The sequence below is a fragment of the Oculina patagonica genome, chromosome 1 (assembly GCF_052425735.1).
Source record: "Oculina patagonica isolate OP01 chromosome 1, crgOcupat, whole genome shotgun sequence".
NCBI lineage: Eukaryota > Metazoa > Cnidaria > Anthozoa > Scleractinia > Oculinidae > Oculina > Oculina patagonica.
Window position 1 is genome coordinate 3,103,382 of NC_135758.1, and position 20,468 is coordinate 3,123,849.

At 38.5% G+C, this 20,468-nt stretch overlaps 1 protein-coding gene and 2 long non-coding RNA genes across 3 annotated transcripts; 2 read left to right on the forward strand and 1 right to left on the reverse strand.

The window, feature by feature from the left end:
• The first annotated feature begins 1,246 nt into the window (after window positions 1-1,246).
• Window positions 1,247-2,502, forward strand: LOC144652444 (uncharacterized). Its single transcript, XR_013570537.1, has 2 exons — window positions 1,247-1,419; window positions 1,467-2,502. It is a non-coding gene; the product is annotated as an uncharacterized LOC144652444 (long non-coding RNA).
• Window positions 2,503-3,488: 986 nt separating this feature from the next.
• On the forward strand, window positions 3,489-4,643 carry LOC144644499 (uncharacterized). The gene has a single exon (XM_078503995.1). It carries the CDS (start codon window positions 3,489-3,491, stop codon window positions 4,641-4,643), a length of 1,155 nt encoding a protein of 384 aa, XP_078360121.1.
• Window positions 4,644-12,276: 7,633 nt separating this feature from the next.
• Window positions 12,277-15,608, reverse strand: LOC144652452 (uncharacterized). The gene is made up of 3 exons (XR_013570540.1): window positions 15,039-15,608; window positions 14,607-14,733; window positions 12,277-13,356 (listed from the first exon to the last, which is right to left on the reverse strand). It is a non-coding gene; the product is annotated as an uncharacterized LOC144652452 (long non-coding RNA).
• Window positions 15,609-20,468: the final 4,860 nt, after the last annotated feature.

The following is a 20,468-nucleotide window of genomic DNA, read 5'->3' on the forward strand; positions in this document are numbered from 1 at the left end:
GCGCTTGTGACTGCTCCTTTGGGGGTCACCTCGAACAACCAACAGTATTATGTCAAAGTGTACGTACCGATGCACCAGTCCGGTTGCCAATAACAAAGACGTTACCAGTAAATTCCAGTCGTTCAAGGACAACCTCCAATTTAAGGAGAACTGTTCCGCCGGGAAGCGGAACGGAATACAAGATACCTGCTGCTTATGAAGTGTTTATTTCTACTGACGTTCGCGTTGTTTCCAAGGAAGAGCAGACGAAGTTGAGTGAATTTCCTCACCATGCATATCGTTTGCTCTCTGGAGAAGGAAAGACCTGGTGCAGGTTTGTGGAACTCATCCTGGGGAAACATGCCCAGTGGAAGCGATGGGATGCAATTTTACAGGCTGGCCGACGGATAGTACGGGCAGACCAATAGGCGGATAGACGAGATAGATAGTTAGATAGGTTGATAGACAGACAAACAGAGAGACAGACAGACAGACAGTCAGACAGACAGACAGACAGACAGAGTAGAGTACAGTAAAGTAGAGTGAAGAAGAGGGTGACACCTGATATTGACATTAAATATAAAGTTTCCAAAAAATTAAAAACTATACAATAAAATAAGATAAACCTTACTAAAACGATAGATAGATATATAGATAGATAGATAGATAGATAGATAGATAGATAGATAGATAGATAGATAGATAGATAGATAGATAGATAGATAGATAGATAGATAGATAGATAGATAGATAGATAGATAGATAGGTAGATAGATAGATAGATAGATAGATAGATAGATAGATAGATAGATAGATAGATAGATAGATAGATAGATAGATAGATAGATAGATAGATAGATAGATAATTTCCTTTGTTGTGACAGCTTCAATAGAACCTGCTTCGTGTACAAATCCAAATTTGTCAGCGTTTACTTCCCCACCAACGGACCTGTGATGCAAAAGAAGGCGCTAGGTTGGGTGCCATCTACCCAGAAAATGACTACCAAGTGCCCGATATTTAATGGTGGCTCTCCTTCAATTGTCCAAACTATTCAGGAGTCTAATGGCCGGCAAGGACAGATGCACGAGGGAAGGAAAATGAATAATCACCAAAGGAATCCTTTTGATAGATAGATAGATAGATAGATAGATAGACAGACAGACAGACAGACAGACAGACAGACAGACAGACAGACAGACAGACAGTTAGATAGATAGATAGATTGAATGATTGAATGATATAGGCGGATAGATAGATAGAGGCGGATAGATAAAGATATTTTTTTAATTTTATCTCTTTATTTATATTTGAATTTTTACTTTTAAGGCCATCCCTTTTTCATTTCGCCCTTGTTTTAAAAAGAGTGGTTGTCCTGTCCTCGCAGACAAGGTTTGCCCATTTTCCAAGCTGCCAGAGGAACGCGAAGAACTTGCCGTCGAGTGCTTCTGTTTTTAGCCTGCGAACAGGCTCCCGAGTGGGGTTGCAGGCTATTCTCTTTTAAGAGTGACTTTATCTTCAAAGACGTCCAAACTATTGGACAAGGATAACATGGAACATTTAAGGCCAATGAGAAAAATTATAACTTTTAATTATTGCTTAAAGGTTAAATTGTTGTTGTTAAAAATCTTTACGAAGTTAGAGTATCTTGTGCTTAAACACAACACATGAACCCAGCAAACTCTCGATCCAGGACCGTTCGATCTGGACTCCATCTTGTTCAACATTAGGCCACTGCATTTGCCACAGGATTTGAAGAAGTCATGATATAAGAAAGAACCATGACGGTAAAAAGCTCCAATGGGTGTCATCTCAAACTACCGACTTTATGTTTATGTATCAATCCTTTCGCAGCAAGATACCTGCCCATATACCGGTCCGGTAGCTAAGAACGCGGCGTTCCAAGCAAATGATAGGCATTCAAAGACGGCATCCCATTTTAGGTGAACAGCCAGTCTCTTTGATATTTTAGCAGTGATGCTGAAGATAAGCTGTTGGTTTTCATACAATTGCTGATCAGCACCAATGTAACAAAAATAAGCCACAAATGGGACTAAACATTACACCGCTTCTTATTAAAGCGTGAACACTTAAAATATGTCTGGAATGTTCTTTGTCTTTTAACCAATCACATGCGAGAACTTCAGACCGCAGAAACCACATGGGTTTCCATCGGTCACGGAACAATATTTGGTTCTCGTTTCGCTCCAATTTACAAGTAAACACACTAATTGTAATTCCTTCCTTTTTGAGAACATTCACTGCTCCACTGAAGAATAGGTTTGAGTGATTTTTTTTATAGAAAAAATTGAAAAACCGATGCGCCCGACGCTACGATTTGCCCCAGTTGCCGCCAATTTTCAAAAATTGTAACGAATTCGTATCTGCAGTTACCGTTCGCCTGATGGCATGTTACAATTTGTACTGAGGTAAGCTTGCATTTTCCGGTTTTTATCTCACCCCAACTATTGTAGCAGACCTAAACACTGATAGAAGGAAGGTTTGTTTCTTCGATAACAGCGAAACGATAGCGGGAAGGAAAAGCGAAAATCAAACGATTGAGCGATTGAGGTGTTTACTTTGCACCAATCACGCCAACATTTTGAATAATTTTCGTCTGGAGCCTTTGCAGTTTGCAGTCTTACGATCACGGAACCTCTAATTGCCTAAGGGTTGAAATCGTTTGCCGAAATAAATCGAATCCCTTGTTCTACCGAAAAGATTTACAATCAGTAACGAAAACTCCACAATTTTGTATTTTATATTCGGTTTATCGTGTTTACATCTTATGTCTAGACATGTCTACAACATACTGCATGCACTGAACCATGTCGTATATCGTCGCTAGAGAAACCGTCCTTTTTTTCTTTCAAAAATCCCTGAAACCATGTTCTGGATGTGGCCCTCGATACGAAAGAATAGCAGTTCTTTAAATTCTTAAAAAAGACAGAGCGTGTATCCTGAAACAAAATAAGAACTAAAAGTGCTCCGTGACCGATGGAAACCCATTTACTGTTTGTGGTTTCTGCGGTCTGAAGTTCTCGCATGTGATTGGCTAAACACAAACATTCCAGACATATTTTTTAGTGTTCACGCTTTTATAAGAAGGAGTGTAATACTCTACATTAATAAGGTTATAAATTCCCGTTTCAATGTTTGCTATGAAGTTGGACGTTGGGACAGATCTTGGAGTTGTAGCGAAATTTAGTCCGTTTTGAAGTGCTCTGGTTTCGTGGGTACTGAGTTGACGGTCAGACAAGTTTATCACCCAACGATCCTTGTCAACGTAGTCATCGCGTGTTTCGAAAGCTCCTACATTGAAACGGGAATTTATAACCTTCCCCAAAGCTCTAAAGCGACTATACGTGCATCTGTGGTCAACATCTTAAAAAACAGTAAACCTGAGGCAGTTTCTAACATCTCGAAGCAACAACTTGCTGCAGTAAGGAACCTAAAACAGGATCCTTCTGTTACCATCGTTCCAGCAGATAAAGGCAGATCCGTTGTTGTTATGAACACGGTAGATTACAAAGAAAAGATCGCCACTTTATTAAATGATACCAACACGTACGAGAAGATTACCGACAAACGCAGGAACCCCACGTCACGAGTCGAAAAGGACCTTAATCATCTGTTATCAGAAATAAAGTCCAGTCCTTGCATTCAGGACCGTGATAAAACTCAAATGGAACCCAAATTATATCACCACCTTCACAGCACTGATGCAACCCCTGCAACCTTCTATGGCCTTCCTAAGATCCACAAGGCCCACATACCTCTTCGTCCAATCACCAGCTGTATTAATGCACCAACATACAATTTGTCAAAGCATTTGGTTTCTATCTTATCCCCTCTGCTGGAGGAGAGATACTCAGTGAGAAATAGTACCGCGTTTGCCCAGAAGATAAAAAACCAAGTGATTACAGAGGATGATGTCATGGTATCTTTCGATGTTGTTTCTCTGTTTACCTCAATCCCAGTAGAGTTAGCCCTACAAGTTACTCGCGATAGATTGGAGCGTGATACAACTCTAACGGAACGCACGAACATTTCCGTGAGCAATATCATGAGGTTGCTAGAGTTCGTTTTGAGGAACAGTTTTTTCACCCACGAGCAAGAACATTATCACCAAACATTTGGCTGCGCTATGGGTTCCCCGGTTAGTGCAACCATAGCCAATCTAGTGATGGAGTTTGTAGAAGACCGAGCGATTTCATCAGCCCCGCATCCTCCACGATGGTGGTACAGGTATGTCGATGATAGCCACGTATGCCTAAAAAAGGAGTATGTGCAAGAGTTTCATGACCACCTCAACTCTATTAACCCGCACATACAATTCACTAGTGAGGTCGAAGGTGACGACGGCCTTTCATTTTTAGACACCGCAACAACTAGAGTGAACGGGCGCATACAGGTTAACGTCTACCGAAAGCCAACGCACACTGACAAATATCTAGATTTCAACTCGCATCACCCAACTCAACACAAGAGATCAGTGGTGAATACACTCCTTGAGAGAGCGAAAAATATCCCATCAACAAGCGCAGGGAAACGCAAAGAAAAGGAGCATGTGGTTAAAGTTTTGATGAACAATAACTATCCATTGCGGTTTATCAAGAGTTGTGATTCTCATCGCAAAGCTAATCGTCAGCGTCAGAATTTATAAAGAGTATTAATGTCAACTCCTGACTGTAATTTTGGTATTTTTCGTTTAGGACTAAACACTTTTCCCCCTTTTTCATAGTTTCTTGTCATCTCATTTCTCTTTTGTTTATTGTTGTGGCTGGATACGGTTTTTTCAACTTCGCTAAGATGGAGGGATGGAGAGAGCCTATGAATTGGGTCCTTTGTGTGGACATATCTATCAGGTAGCAATTTCACTTTTTTAAACATCTCATTTCTGTACGGCTTGACAGATGAGCAAGAAATGTCTAACTACGGTTGTAGATTGTTTTTATGTTTACTTATAAAAGACTTTATAAGGGTTCTCGGTAGACTTGTTTACCGAAGGATGATTAAAGTAATTTTTATTTTCTTTCTCTTCTGCATATATTTTATCTTTTTTACCAATGTACATTTGTTTAACAACGTGTGTTTATCGTTTTGGCCCATAGTGATTATTTTTTTGCAATATATCCCTTTAACAAGCGTTATAAGGAAATATATTTCGACCAGGGAAGAAAATCAATGTTAAAACCCTTCAAGGAAAGTAAAGCGTCTTTCCCTAAAACGCATCACACGACCCAAGTCAGCGCTTGTGACTGCTCCTTTGGGGGTCACCTCGAACAACCAACAGTATTATGTCAAAGTGTACGTACCGATGCACCAGTCCGGTTGCCAATAACAAAGACGTTACCAGTAAATTCCAGTCGTTCAAGGACAACCTCCAATTTAAGGAGAACTGTTCCGCCGGGAAGCGGAACGGAATACAAGATACCTGCTGCTTATGAAGTGTTTATTTCTACTGACGTTCGCGTTGTTTCCAAGGAAGAGCAGACGAAGTTGAGTGAATTTCCTCACCATGCATATCGTTTGCTCTCTGGAGAAGGAAAGACCTGGTGCAGGTTTGTGGAACTCATCCTGGGGAAACATGCCCAGTGGAAGCGATGGGATGCAATTTTACAGGCTGGCCGACGGATAGTACGGGCAGACCAATAGGCGGATAGACGAGATAGATAGTTAGATAGGTTGATAGACAGACAAACAGAGAGACAGACAGACAGACAGTCAGACAGACAGACAGACAGACAGACAGACAGAGTAGAGTACAGTAAAGTAGAGTGAAGAAGAGGGTGACACCTGATATTGACATTAAATATAAAGTTTCCAAAAAATTAAAAACTATACAATAAAATAAGATAAACCTTATTAAAACGATAGATAGATGGATGATAGATAGATAGATAGATAGATAGATAGATAGATAGATAGATAGATAGATAGATAGATAGATAGATAGATAGATAGATAGATAGATAGATAGATAGATAGGTTATTTATTTTTTAAATTAAATTTGTTTTCGTTTTTCTCAATATTTTTATTTTTGTGGTAGGTATATATATTTTTTTACCCGTTGATGGATATTTTCCCTTACATGTGACTCGTTACGTCACATATTTTTCCTTTCACCGTCGTTTTTAAAGAAATGCGATTGTCCTGTTCTCGCAGACAACGTTTGCCCATTTACCAAGCTGCCGGAGGAACGCGAGGACCTTTCCACCAAGTGCCCTATCTTCAAGGGTGGTTGTTCCTTTAAAGACGTCCAAACTATTGCACAGTCTAATTCCCAAAAGACCAGATGCCCAAAAGTGTAAAAATGCGACTTAACTTCACTTAAGGGAAATAGCATAATTGATTATGGGATCCTTTCTAATTTCACAGCGTATTCTCCTAATAAGCAATACTTTAGAACAGTAAGGAGAATCGTGTTTGGCAGAGTTCAAAGTTCCAATGGGTGTCACATCAAACAACCGACAATATCTTTAAATTAAATCCTTTCGTTGCAAGATACCTGCCCATATACCGGTGAATCACCGGTCCTGTAGCCAAGAACGGCGTTGCAAACAAATTCTAGGCATACAAAGACGACTTGCCATTTGGGAGAACAGCCAGTCTATCTGACCTTTTAGCCATGACGCTGAAAATGGGCTAATGATTCCCAAGTAAGGTTGCAATAGCTGATCAGCACGGATGATCAGAAAATAAATGACAAAAAAGAAGATGCGTCTTTCTATTGCCAATTCATGAAAATGTACCGCATGATGATTTTTAAAATTCTTCTTTAATTGTTAAACTTGGATTTGCTTTTTTTAGATAGAAAATCAACTGTGACTGAATTAAAATAATATGGATGGAAAAAAATACACTGTTACATTGGATTAATTACATTAAGGTTCATTTTCTTTCTCTTTTTATGTTTATTTTAACTAATTTTGTTTATCGTTATGGCCGCTCTGTGATTCTTTTATTTGACAAGTATAATGCCTGACCTGTTTGTTTTGTTTATTTGTTTAGTGCAACATATTTGGAGGACGAAATAAAAGAAAAGTAATTGATCATGAAGCGAATCATTTATTATTTCTCAAAGTAGTCTGTCAACAAGTGTAATAAGGAAAGTTATTGAAACCATTAAATAGAATTCGATGACGATAGCCCTACCCAAAAATCACAGCACATGACCCAAGCCCGCGATCGAGCCCATATTGCTCGATATATAGTCCAGCGTGCTTACACCACATCGTCCACAAGGTTTGAACAACGTCTTTCTTATCCTATTGAGCGCTCCATTCAGTTGTCGAGTGGGCGTCACTTTCATCGTCAGCCCAACGCTCAGCAATAAGTTCAAGTGTTTAGCTTTTGGTAAAGACAAGTGCTCATATACCGGCCCGGTTGGTATGAACAAACTCGTTTTCAGTAAATGTTAGGAGAACAAGGCAGTAAATGATGATTAGTTAATAATGAGAAGACGAACATGATACGAGATATTTGCTGCTTATTGTGGGGTATGTCTACTGACGTTGGCGCTGTTTCCAAGGAAGAGTGGAAGACGTTGGGTGACTTTCCATGGAAAACATTTGTCTGTCCTTTAATCGATAATGCCGAAGGAAAGAAATTAATGCAACATATTTTTAATATGTTGCACTTACCAACATGACTGTGACGTCCTAACAAGAAACAGATCGGAATGAACAAAGCTTGATTGTTAATTCACATCAATATATCACATAAGGATTTTAAACATCTTTATATATTCTCTATTTTTCATTAATCTTTTGTTTTGTTGATAAACTTTTCCTTTTAATTTGTTGCTATTTTTCTCCCTTTGAAACATTTTAATATAAAAATTTCTTTTTTAAGTTGTCTTATTACCTTTATATACTTTACCAAAGAATTAAAATTTTAATGAAATAACAGGATAATGTCCTGCATTCAAGTAAGACCCTGACGGATTTAGATAAGTAGGAGAATAGAACAGTTCAGGTGGGCGAGAAAATGGCGCTGGTTGCGTTTATGGGGCTGGGGCTGCTGCGTTATTGTCAAAAGCTTATATGAGACTGCAACTGAAGCCTTTTCAGGTCCATATTTTTGGCTACAGTGCTTGCAGGAAATACCACGCTTTTACAGAGGTTTATTAAAATATAGATAAATATGTAAGAGGTTCATCAAAGAGTTATAGCGAATAACCTAAACCTCCAGTCCACCACAGACCGAGAACAACTGCTACTCCCGGCAATAACTGTCCACAATGTGCGCAAATAATACATGCTTCTCACCTTTAAACTAGCGCTTTACATTTAGCAAAGGTTATAGCTTATGCAGAATGAAAAAAGTTGCTGATTGCAGAGTTTTAACCAAAGGAAGCCCGAGATCTACGCTGAGGTCAACACTGTACTAAAGCCCAAAATTTCACTCCAAACTTATTTCTAATACGAGTCAATAATGTCTGCTGCAATGTTAAGCTAGAAAATATGTATTCCAAGAAATGGAATCTCTGAAGAGCCTGTGAGGAGCTTTGTCAATGTTAGGCTTACAAGGACGGCTTCCCATTTAAGCCGAGAACAGACAGTCTTTGACCTATCAGCCATGATGCTTAAGAAAAGCCATTGATTATGTTTTCACTTACTAGCCTGCCAAATTTCGTTGGGAGATTTTTTAGTTGCTGCAGGGAGGACCAAACGTTTGACTTGTTGTCTTCAGGACGTAATTTATTACTCTTGGTTCCAGTTATCTACAAGCTTTTCTTTCTTCTAATCAGGGTTCAAAAAAGCGCGCTGTTCATGATTAGATAAATCATAGACATGTTTGGGATTTACGATCAGACGGTACTTTCGATCACAAACCAAAACACAGAAGCGAAAAACGAAGTACTTGAAACAACCAGTAGACACTAACGTTAAGAGAACTAGACACCAAAACAAGACCTTCCGTAGAAAGCCAAACCAAGGTAGGAAGACAAATCCGAATATGACCACCGATGGAATTAATTCTTCCTGAAGTTAGAGTTCTCTACATAGAAGGCCAAGATCTTGGGTATATTTGTTTTTCTGTACGGGCCACCAAGCCGGCAAATAGTATTGCTTCGACATGTTTGCATCAAGGCAGGATCTGTGACGGGAGGACATGTACAGGTCCATGGCTTTAAGCCATGTGCCATCTTTCTTTGGAAGAACCTTAAAGGACATCATTGCAGTTCCGGGATTGGCGTTTCTGAGTATGGACTACTCGTGTGGCCTCGATAAACTTCCTTTATAAAGGCTTCGTAAACCCTTTGTGAAAGAAAAAGGATCAGCCGATTATTTGATTGGACGTGGCTCTTGGAGAGCAAAGGACATTGTATCCAGGTTGAAATCCGATCCTTGAGTTCGGCATAAAAAATATGAAATATTAAATGATAGAGACACCAAGAAAAGTGGGTGTTCTTTTAAACTCAGATTCCCTTGGGGCTCTGCCGTCCAGGATGGCTAACTTTACAGTCTGGCATTTTTGCAGTTTCAATAACCAAATTAACTTAGAACAGGAGTGAAATGTAAAAAAAGAGTAGCAGCTAGAAAAGGAGCTTTCTGTCAGGGAGCGAGAAGGCTCTTGAGGAACTAAAGTGCTGGTTTTTTTTAAAAGCACAAAATAAAGGTTTGGGTTTGATGGCCATCAGTGTCGCATGGGATGCAATTTGGGAACCTTTCTAAGGATATCGTTTTCTCTTTACTAAAACCATACAGCCGCCATGTTTGACGCTGCTATGTGGCAGGTAAAAGTCTTTGATTTCCGGATCTTTAATCTTGTTATATAGAGATAGAAGGCCTGAGGCCTGACGACGGAAGCTAGAAGGGGGTACAAATGAAGGCATCCAGACCTCCAGCCAGGACAAATGGCCGTCGATACCACGTTTTCTCTGTTTAGTAGGGTTGAATGACAGATCATCAAAGGCAATATATTCACGTTTGACAGTCCTGTTTCAGAGTTCCAGTGGCACTCATCTGTGATATGATCCGCCACGCTAGGATCCATGGGAGTCGGTGGCAGTGAGGCTCTCGAAAATATTACCGGTTGAAAAAAATCAACTGGTACCGGTTGAGTTTTTACGAACAAAAACTTGCTCTTGTTAGCGCTTGGCATGTGAGCCAACCGGAGAAAGAATAGGAATTGCGAGATTTGCATCTCCCAACAGGAGACCAGTTGGTTTCCATTTCCATTGGTGGCCATGGAAACAAGAACGTCTTGTTCTACATTCAAGCCGGCGCGGTCGAAGGAAAACGGCGGGAGTTTCCACTTTCGTGCATGATCGTGCTCTAAAAGATGCATATTGATTTTTGCCTCAAAACACGCTGTCACAAGACTTTGTGTAGAGGGGAACAGATTTAAGCATTTCCTCGGTAAGGCCTGCAGTACGGGAAGTGACATGGCTTTTGGAACAAACTTGGCAGAACAGAAACAACGGTTCGAAAAAGGGACGCAAAGCAGAAAACACACAGTAAAATAAAATACATAAAATTAATTAGAATTTATATAACTGAATACACGGTAACACGGGGCGTTGTTGTGTGGGTTGTGTGGGTTAAGGTCACATAAAGCATATTAACTTAGTGAATTTTTTCAATGTTATGTTTGCTGTTTGTATGTACGCCTTAAGGCGGGGTTAAATAATGTGAACTTGAGTAAAACTTAAAGGGTTTAAAGAAGGGATAGAAGAGAAAAAAATTTGGACACCACCAGACAGTCGACCCCCACGCAAGAGCGCCCCAGGTTGTCAGGGGGACTGTTTTGGTGTCCAACTACTAATTTTCAACTTCAAATGCTACTTTGAAAACTAGTTAGATCTTCAATATTTCGTATTTCTCTAAATTTTACAACCCATTTGAGCAGAAAGTTGTTGCATTGTTCGAAACGTGAACGAGATATTGCCAGTAAACCCATGTTAAGCGGCGCAAAAGTGGCATTCATGTGTACTCGCGCCCTAAGGTCCTTTGTGGGTGCTTTTTAAGAAGTGCGTTTTATGTACACCTTGTCGTAAACCTGATCCCATCGTCGCCACCCAGCCTATTAGTGCAGAATGCACTTTTGTGATGGTTTGGTGGGCAGTCGTGTGATAAACCCCTAAACCCCTAAAGCGCTACAGTGTAAACTTCTAATCACCAATTAATTAATTAAATATATAGATTTAGGCAAGCCTAAAAGCGGAGCTCCCCAGTTAATTATTTTGCACTTTATTGAAACCTGAATTCAAGCCATTGTACAATTTTAAGGCTAAGAATATAATATTCGTTTTTTTTTTGTTTTTTTTTATAAATATTAATATTGTTACTTACTTTTTTTTTTACCGTGTCCCGGGGAGGGGGGGGGGGGGGGGGGGAAAGAGGTACTACCTAAAATTTACTAAAGGGGTGTGCCACTGAGTCGCTGAGACTCTGGACCTGTTCCAGAGAAAAACGGCTCAATTTGCGACCCTGTTCCAGACAAACAGTGCAAAATAGGTACCCTGTTCCAGACAATATCCACAATGAAAAATATATGAAGATAGATATAAAAACACTAGCGTACATCACAAAGCGCTCACTTGACTTTGTCTGTGGCTTGGAGAAAAACCAATGAGAGGAGCGGAGTTTCATAGCTAAACTTGATAGTGTTCCACAGTCAAAAGGGTGATTTGTATACCCTGTTTCAGAGTCAGAGAGGCAAAAGGCACACCCTGTTGAGCAGCACATAACCGTATAGCCCTTATATGGGAGTACCGTATACAGCAACACCAAATAAGCCGAGAACAAACAAAATCAATCAAAACGTTTTAATTCCACCGACAGCATTATGATCCAGAAGTCTGGATGGGAAATTATGCTGCAAAACGGGTAATTATGTAACTTTCCTGTAGATAAGGAGGGGGTAGTAGGGCTGCATGTTGGGGTAGATAGGCATATCACGTGGTAAATTAGCAAATCACTTAACATTTAGAGTATAAAGGAAATAATATACATCTAAATTAAGAATATCGTTAATTTTCTTTTTTTCATTCATTCGTTTTTATTTTCACTATTTGCCTATATTTTAATTTTGAATGGAAATGGCAGAGGTCATACATGTAGCAAAGGGTTTACAGCATATTGCCATAAGCTAATGCCAAGCAAACCGGAGTGAAAGCTAACCACAAGCAAACTAGAGTAAAAGCTAATTCCAAGCACACCGGATGAATTAAGCTAACTGCAAGCAAACAGGGGTGAACCTAACTACAAGCAAACCGGAGTGAAACTAACTGGAAGCAAAGAAGGGACATTCTGTAACCCCATCCCACCCCCCGCCCCAGAAAAAAGGATGATAGCACCTTTTTTACTTTTACATGTCTTTTTGAGTCCCCTTCCTCTTAAGGGGTTTCACTTCACTTACAGAAATAAAAAAAAAAAAATTCTGGGAAGATAGAATATTGTTTGTGAGTCTCAAACTCAGTTTTGTTCTTTGATTACGCAGAAAAAATAGAATCATGTTTGCTTGTGTATAAAACTATGCAAGAAAAAAATATAGCATCAATACTTTAACTGCTCTTTTAAAAATTTGTATGCTTTATTGTACACATTTTTGTGAAGTCATGTTGCCCATTCGTCATGGAGTTCACAAAGTAAGCAAATGAGTCACAATTTGGTTGCTTCATGGTACCTAATGGATACTGCAAATTTTATCTGGCTTTAGAATATTTCACTAATTTTAACATTATAGCTGTTCTTATAAATTGTACACAGCATACAACACATAAGAATGAAATTGGTATTGCATATTGCTTGCAATCACGATTTTAACGTCTATACTTTAGAATTACAGTACCACCAGTTTCAGCATTACCAATCCAAATTCAAATTATTACATTGCTTTTTAACTCCACTACCTCCCCAAGATCAACCAAAGATCTTATGATATACAGTAATTAGACAACTACATGTAAGTCCTGTGTAGTCGAGGGCTCAAAATATTTGGACACTTACAGGTCATGTTAACCGGCCAAAGAGATTTTAGCTTGGTCACATGTGGTTTCTTACCAGCCAAAACATTGAAAATAGAAATTTTAAACTCCCATTCATTTCTGCTGTTACTGTTTTGGCTGCATATTCTTAAAAAGATCACTTCATAATGCCCTTGTTACATCTAAAAAGATGTGAAAGAGACAGGTCAATCAAGAAGTTGTTTTCTGAAGTACACTGTAAATACGTTAACATTTAAAATATAAACTTTGCTCATTTGCAGCTTTTCTTGATTTCAATTTACATGTAATTTACTAGTCTCTTGAAAATGGCATCATGAAGACACCCAAACATCAAGCTGGATAATCTTAATCCTTCCTGTTTTCTTTTGATGTCCTTGTCCACATTCTGTTTTTGTGTCTCTGAAACTCATGTTAACCCTGAAAAAAGTCAAATGCCACAGATTAAATTAAAATTGATTAATTGGCATGAATATCAATAATTTATAAAACAAAACACTTAACGCAAGCTTGTATAAAGTGAAGCAAAACTACTGGATGCGAAAGGATACCTTATATATTTAACAGAGATGTATCAGCACAGACTATTTTTTTTTACTGATAACTGCGAAGTCAACTACAGAAAAAAATCCCGGTAACTCGAACTCGGATAACTCGAACAACCTTGCTAACTCGAACTCACTTCCATTTCCCTTGGATTTGACCCCACTTTTCAGTCATTTTTACTCGGTTAACTCGAACTCGGATAACTCGAAAACCACGCTAACTCGAACTAAATTTTGTTTCCCTTGAACAAAATTTGGGTCAAACTTTTTACCCTGATAACTCGAATTCCGGAACTTGCAACTCGCAACGGTTGCCCATTGATTATAGCAATGAACAGATCATGTATTTGACAGTCATTTTCCACTCTTAACAAAAGAATGTGTGGTCGCTTTAGAGTTTCTGGCAAGATAAGTTCAATTTGCACAGTACTGTATACTGAAGTGCTTAAAAATCAGTAAACTATCAATTATTAACTTGGCAAATAAAATATTCAATCAACCCCGCTAACTCGAAAAACCCCGCTAACTCGAACTCATTTTCGTTTCCCTTCAGAGTTCGAGTTAGCAGGGTTCTACTGTAAATATTTTAATAAACTCAAAGCACCACTGCAAACCCTTACACTCCCTCTTAATTAAAAGGTTTGGCCTTTAAATACTCCCCTCCCCTTTACCCCTATATATACATGTACATGCATAGGAAAAACATTGCCACATCTTAAAAGCTTTTCTCTTAACAGTAATACTAAGATTTTTAAAGATACACATTTAATTAATAATAAGTTTGCATGCACAGCTGCATACAGTGTCTAAAATGGCATGAATTTACTCACAAAGATTCCAGTTTTCCAGTAGTCATTAACCTTTGTTGTGTGCATTTTCCAAATTCCACAACAAGATTGTGATTTTTTTATGACAAATATAACATTTACTGTTGACATTCTGAATGAAACCAGCAAAACAGACCTCAAAATCTCAAAATTGGTGACATTGTTATGTAATCCACATGAACGCTCAATAGTGAACAGAACTACATGACAAGTGGATTATTTAATATATTTGGGAACGAAAGAGCTAAGTAATGAAGCTGAAGTTTATTTACTCTGACTAAATGAACAGTAATTTTACCTCCATCATGAATATCAATAAACTGCATACACTAAATCGATCTATTTCACTCGAAACGAAACGAAATTCCAGGTGCTTCGTGCAAACTGACATCACTTTCATTCTCATCTCAGCTGCTCTTCCAGCACTGTAAAACAAAATAATCATATCACAAGCATTTAAAAATCGTAAGCTTTATTTTCTTCGAGATGTGTTGAAGTAATATTCTTTGTGAATTCGTTACTCGAAGGCCCAACAATTATTTGTTTACATAATCAAATCCTCCTATTTGATTAGTAAAACCTGGTAAAACTGAATTTTAACGAATAGTATTTTTCAACATTGTTCATGTCACAAGCAAATGCTTAGTGGCGAAAGCAAGTAAAATGTGCCGTAAATATAAGCTTACAGCTTTGCGTATAAATGACGGAAACACTGCAGTTTTGTACTCACCTTCACCAGTTGGCCGCAGTAGGTACACTCGTCTGCTCGTTTTATCTCTGTTCCCTTGTTCTCCGCTATTTCTTTGCCTGTTTTCTCGGCACCTCTCTTGCTATTTTAGTCGCTTTTCTTCGCTACTTTGCTACCAGGTTCGACAGGCGCTTTGCTATACTTTTTCGCCTGCTTTCTGTCCGGGTTTTCTGGATCTCTCGCGATCTCTTTCCCGTCGCAAATCGCTTAAACCCTGTTTCCTCGAAGTTAAGTTTACCCTGCTCTCGTTTGTAGTCATCGGCATAACAAGGAGCCAAAATAAATATGTTTGTCTCAAGTTCTAACTTTCAGACTAGCTGAATAGGATTTAAAAATACGTAGTAATTTTGAAAATTTCTTTGCCAAGAGACCTCACACTGCAAAATTATTTCGCGCCAGTACTGCGCGAGTTGTCAAGACCTTTCAAGATCCCGGATGTGCGCAACACCGTACGCCGTACGCGCCCGCGAGGCATGCCGCTAGCCATGATGACCATGAAAACTCGGATGCATAGGTTACCTATTTTATTTCATGTGTTTTTTTTTTCATGTGTTTTTTTTATGGGTATGGTGCTCCGCTCTGCGGCCCTTACTCAGGAGCTCCGCTATTAATATCAATTATTTAATTATTCCTTGTGGATGGGGTGGGGGTGGGGAGCACCTGACCGTACCCCTAGGTAAAACCTAGAGCACATCTACGTTACTTTCATATGAAGATCTCAAACGTATATATTTGTTTCAGAAAACCCTTTGCTCTCCTTGTGGTACTACTCAACGTAATTTACGCCAAACGCATGCGCAGATTAGTCTACGTTGTTTTCTGGAACTATCATGAACATCGCTTGTATTGCGTGTTTTCGGTAGGCTTCCTGCAGACTTCTTGGCGCCAAGTAAAAACCGCAAATTAATTAAATTAGATTTTGAGACTTTCACAGCGCTTTCGTAATTAGGTATGCAAAAACTTGCACCGGGATTTTCGGCGTGAACACCTGATAACCAGGAAACAAATATCCTAGCTGTACTGCGTTTTAAAAAACCTGTCGAAAAATATGTTTTTTGATTAGATTTGTTTCTTTAGTTTTGGAGAATCGTCTTTCGTGCAGTCTAAACCGTAACTTAATTAATTTAAACAAATGTCATCGATGCCGCCGTAAAACAAACAAAAAACAAAAGTTTCATGTTATCGCATTTTCAAGGAAGACAAAAGTATTTTGTTACAAACGAACAAAAGTGTCGTGTTACGTTTGCAAAGATTAGCGTAAGCAACACCTGGGAAAGAATACAAGTAGCCTGTGAACAGTTTTTCCGAAAGTAAAATAAAGCAAATAAACACGAACATATATAAAACATCATACTTTCAATTGTTCCATATTGCATTCTGCACTTGCCAAATCATCGAGATTTTTTTTTTCTTATTGCAAACCTCCAGGCTATAATTGCAGACGACCTATCTTAAGGAAACAACTGACGATTGATATATGAAAACATCTGTCTGGACGGCTTTAACACGACTTTAACGTAAGGTAAAAAAAGGAAAAAGCAGGTTAGCCTGCATTTTTCTTAAAAAGTCGTAGGACAAGCTCCTGAGACCTAATTGTAAAAGAAAGAAGAACCAGATTCATTTTGAGGCGAGAATCGTCCAAAGGCCCATGGAATGTTAGTTTAATTAAAAAATGGGAGGAGGGGTTAATCAGTCCATCATTACCATGTCACGGCAACCTTAAACTGCGTTTTTTTTCTATTTCAGAATGATCTTGAAGTTGTTGTCAAAGCAAGAAAGACAGTATAAACATAATCATTTTTACTCTTAGTACCAAATTCAGTTCAGTATCATATTCATTTCCAGGCCATTGCACAATTAAACCTACAGTTTGTCCAGGTTCGAATTCCGTGACGTTGGTTGTTTTTTACAGCTGAAATCTGCTAACTGATGCTGTGAATCCTTATGATAATGACCCTTGATGTAGGTCGTTAAAGACCCATGTTTAATGACAAGATCTGCACAAAATCTCGTTGAAGTTAGAGAAGCAGAAACAATCTATATACATATACTTACTTGAATAGTAAGTGCTTATAACTAAAAACAAAAACAAATGCTACTGTGTGCAGTCATAAAAGGGACCAAAAACATGGCGAATTTTGGCTCGGGCTGAAATTTCAGCCCAGTAATAACTAACTGGGCTGGGATTTTTTAGCTCGGCTTACCGAAGAAACCTTCTTATATAAAAAGATTTGTGATTATACAAAGAGAGCTTCATCCCGGGCTGGAATACCTCGTGTAATCACATTCAAATTTCAGCCCCGGCTGAAAATGTTAGCTTGAGATGCGCAGTGATGTTGTTTTCAACTAAACAAACTGGCGCCACGAGGTCCGCCAACCACTCGAACGCCACTTCAACATCAAAACAATAGAGATTAAAAGCGCTGACTGATTGTCTTGAAAGCGAAGTATGTATTTTGAACTCAATTTTGAGAGTTAGGCGCCTAATGCATGACTGGAAATAATACCTTAATGATGCTATTATATACCTTATTAGTCCCCAGTGATTTAAAATGCAGTACGAACGCCTAACTCAGATTTGAAATTTGCACTTTAAATACCACTGTAACTTACAACTGACGTTCACTTACCTGCTTTGAGCATAGAAACGCTTAGCAGTCCAAGGTCACTTTGTCACCGACTCACTTTATTGAGAAGATTTCATTGTTGTCGATTCTGATGCGACTGTCTAAAAAAAGCTTTAAATTCGTGCAGTTACGTAATGCATTTTCCTTAAAAGATATGTTAGGACAGCCCCCTGTGACCAGATTAATAAAAAAATGTGATTTACAGTTACGATAAAGGGAATGTTAGTTCAATTAAAAACGAGATGACGGGTCAATCGATCAGTCATTCCTATTTTTGCAACCCTAGACTGCGGTTTTCTTATTTCAGAATGAACTTGAAGCTAATGCGAAGGCAAGAATGTATATGCATAATTATCTTTACACTTAGTACCAAATTCAGTCCAATAACATAATTATTCCATTGCCAGGCCATTAACACAACTAAACCTACAGTATATTCACGTTGGTTGGTATTTAAAGCAACTTGTTTACTATTTTAGCCACACAATCGTTTTACGTACAGCTGAAAAATACTATCTGAATCATATAGACCGTTATGATAATGACCTGGGCATAATCTCAATGCAGTAAGAGAAGCAGAAACGATCTATATACATATCATACGACTTGCTTAATAGTAAATGCTTACAAATGATTAAAAATGACTTTAAGTGCGGCTTAAATATAATCAAACGCAACGTTTGTGTGCAGTCCGCATAATAGTGTCATTTTTGCATTGTTCACACAATATCCCGCTCTTGAAAAATATCATGTGTGTGCTTAGAAGCCAGACGTTTTAAGAAAATTGTCCCCTTCGGCATATCTGTGAGAATGGACAAGTCATCTCACAGTCAAGGTAAGAATTGGAATTGAATCAACTCAGTCAAAGAGCACTAAACTTGGTGATACAGCCCGACAACGAATTAAGCGAAGAACGAAAAAAAAAACTTGTAGAAGTGAATATTAAAAGTTATTTGGTCGTTTACGGAAGCGGCTAAAAATGTGTTCATCATACGTTCAACCTACCGTTTCTTATCAAATGTGTCTGCAAGTTGAAATTACCGCCTTAATGAAACTTTCTTTCCGTCAGCTGTTGCTTACAACTGACGTTCACTCCCCTGTTTTGAATGGGACACGTTGAACATAAAATGCTTAGCAGTCGTAGTTCTCTCTGTCATCGCTCACTCCATTGATTTCATCGTTGCCGATCCCGTTTGGACTGTCTAAAAGTCGTGCAGTTCCCTAATGCATTTTCTCAAAAATGTTAGGACAGGTCCCTGCGACCAAATTAAAAGAGTATGTTTTACTGTTGAGACAAATGGAGTGTTGGCTTAATTGAAAACAGGTGGGGGGTCCATCGTTGAGTCAATTCAATGTTTTCAACGCTAAACTGGATTTTAATTGTTTCACAATGATCTTGAAGCCATTGCCACACCAATCGGCATTTAATAAAAGCCGCAATAACGAAAACTAAACCACCAAAAGGAAACCGCCAAAACAAAGGAAACGAGCAAACGAAACAAACTAAAACAAGTGAAACCTATTACCACTTGTTTTCACATGTATCGGTGATTTTATCTAGATTCTTTATCTCGTTTCGGTTGTTTTGGTGGTTTTCCTTTAGTGGTTCAGTTTAGTTTTAGTTATGAGCTCTGTAGATTGTTTAGTCTATGACCGGTAGACAATGGGCCCCAGTAAATTGTGAGTTCAAATCGGTCTACTTTGGGTACAAACTTTCCATGCATCAATGTCAGAAAAAGCACAGACACTATAATTTTGTTTAAAAATTCTCCAAGGCTATCAAATGGAAAACAAGAGCTGAACTGAATATTATACTGATGTGTTTGTCGCTCGAAGAGTCAGTCTTGAAGTTTGGGAAAGAAATTCTGTCGTCGAAACGCTCACACCTCGTTTTAAAACTTGTTTATATGTGCTCTTACTTGACTTTGACTTATATCTCTGTTTCAAAAGACGAAGTAAAAGCGCTTCAAAATGGCACTCGAAAATAGATCAATCACGCATCGCCAAGCACTCTATAACTGACCCATATCTCAACCAACTGTTGTTTTTTTACTGCCATCAAATTCTAAAAAGGTCATCATGATCAAAACCACAAAATAAAAATAGAACCAAAAAAACAAACAACTGATGTTACAAAACCTCAAAGGGAAGCGAAATTAGTTCGAGAAATGAATTTATCGGGGGCACTACTGCAATAATTATAGTAGCAAGGAAAGAGAAATGACTTTTGGTTCGTTTTGTTGGGAGATTCGAGAAATATGGATTCCACTGCACCCATCAAAACAAGTTTCACTTGATATAATGAATAGGCACCCATGCGTTAATCACGCGTTAATTAACGGGACAGGACACTTGATGCATCGATTGACCTTACTCGAGTATATAATGTTTATCAGGACAAAACTTTCAAATCAAACATGGCGAGGAACCATACCATATCGACCACTGATCGGTTTCACAAAACATATCGAAATAATGTAGTTGTGTGTTATGTTAATGTTATGTAGTTGTGTGGAAGGAAATTATTTTGTCTCTGTTAAGTGTTAAAGCCAGTAAGAATCAAAGAAATGGCGGTCATAGAGCCCAAATATGATTTCGCCCATACTTTGTATATTGGTAGACCCAAGTCCGATACATATGCCAAGGATATTCATTTACGGTAATATTCACTTGTTTAAGAGAAAAGAAGATTAAAACAATTTTCAGTATTTTCTTCAAAACATTTTCGCAAATTGACACAATTTGTGGCATTGTCAAGTCAGCCAGGCGACAGTTTGAAATGATT

Excerpts from the sequence above, each read along its gene's own strand:
- LOC144644499 (XM_078503995.1), top strand. The coding sequence starts at position 3,489 with ATGAACACGGTAGATTACAAAGAAAAGATCGCCACTTTATTAAATGAT.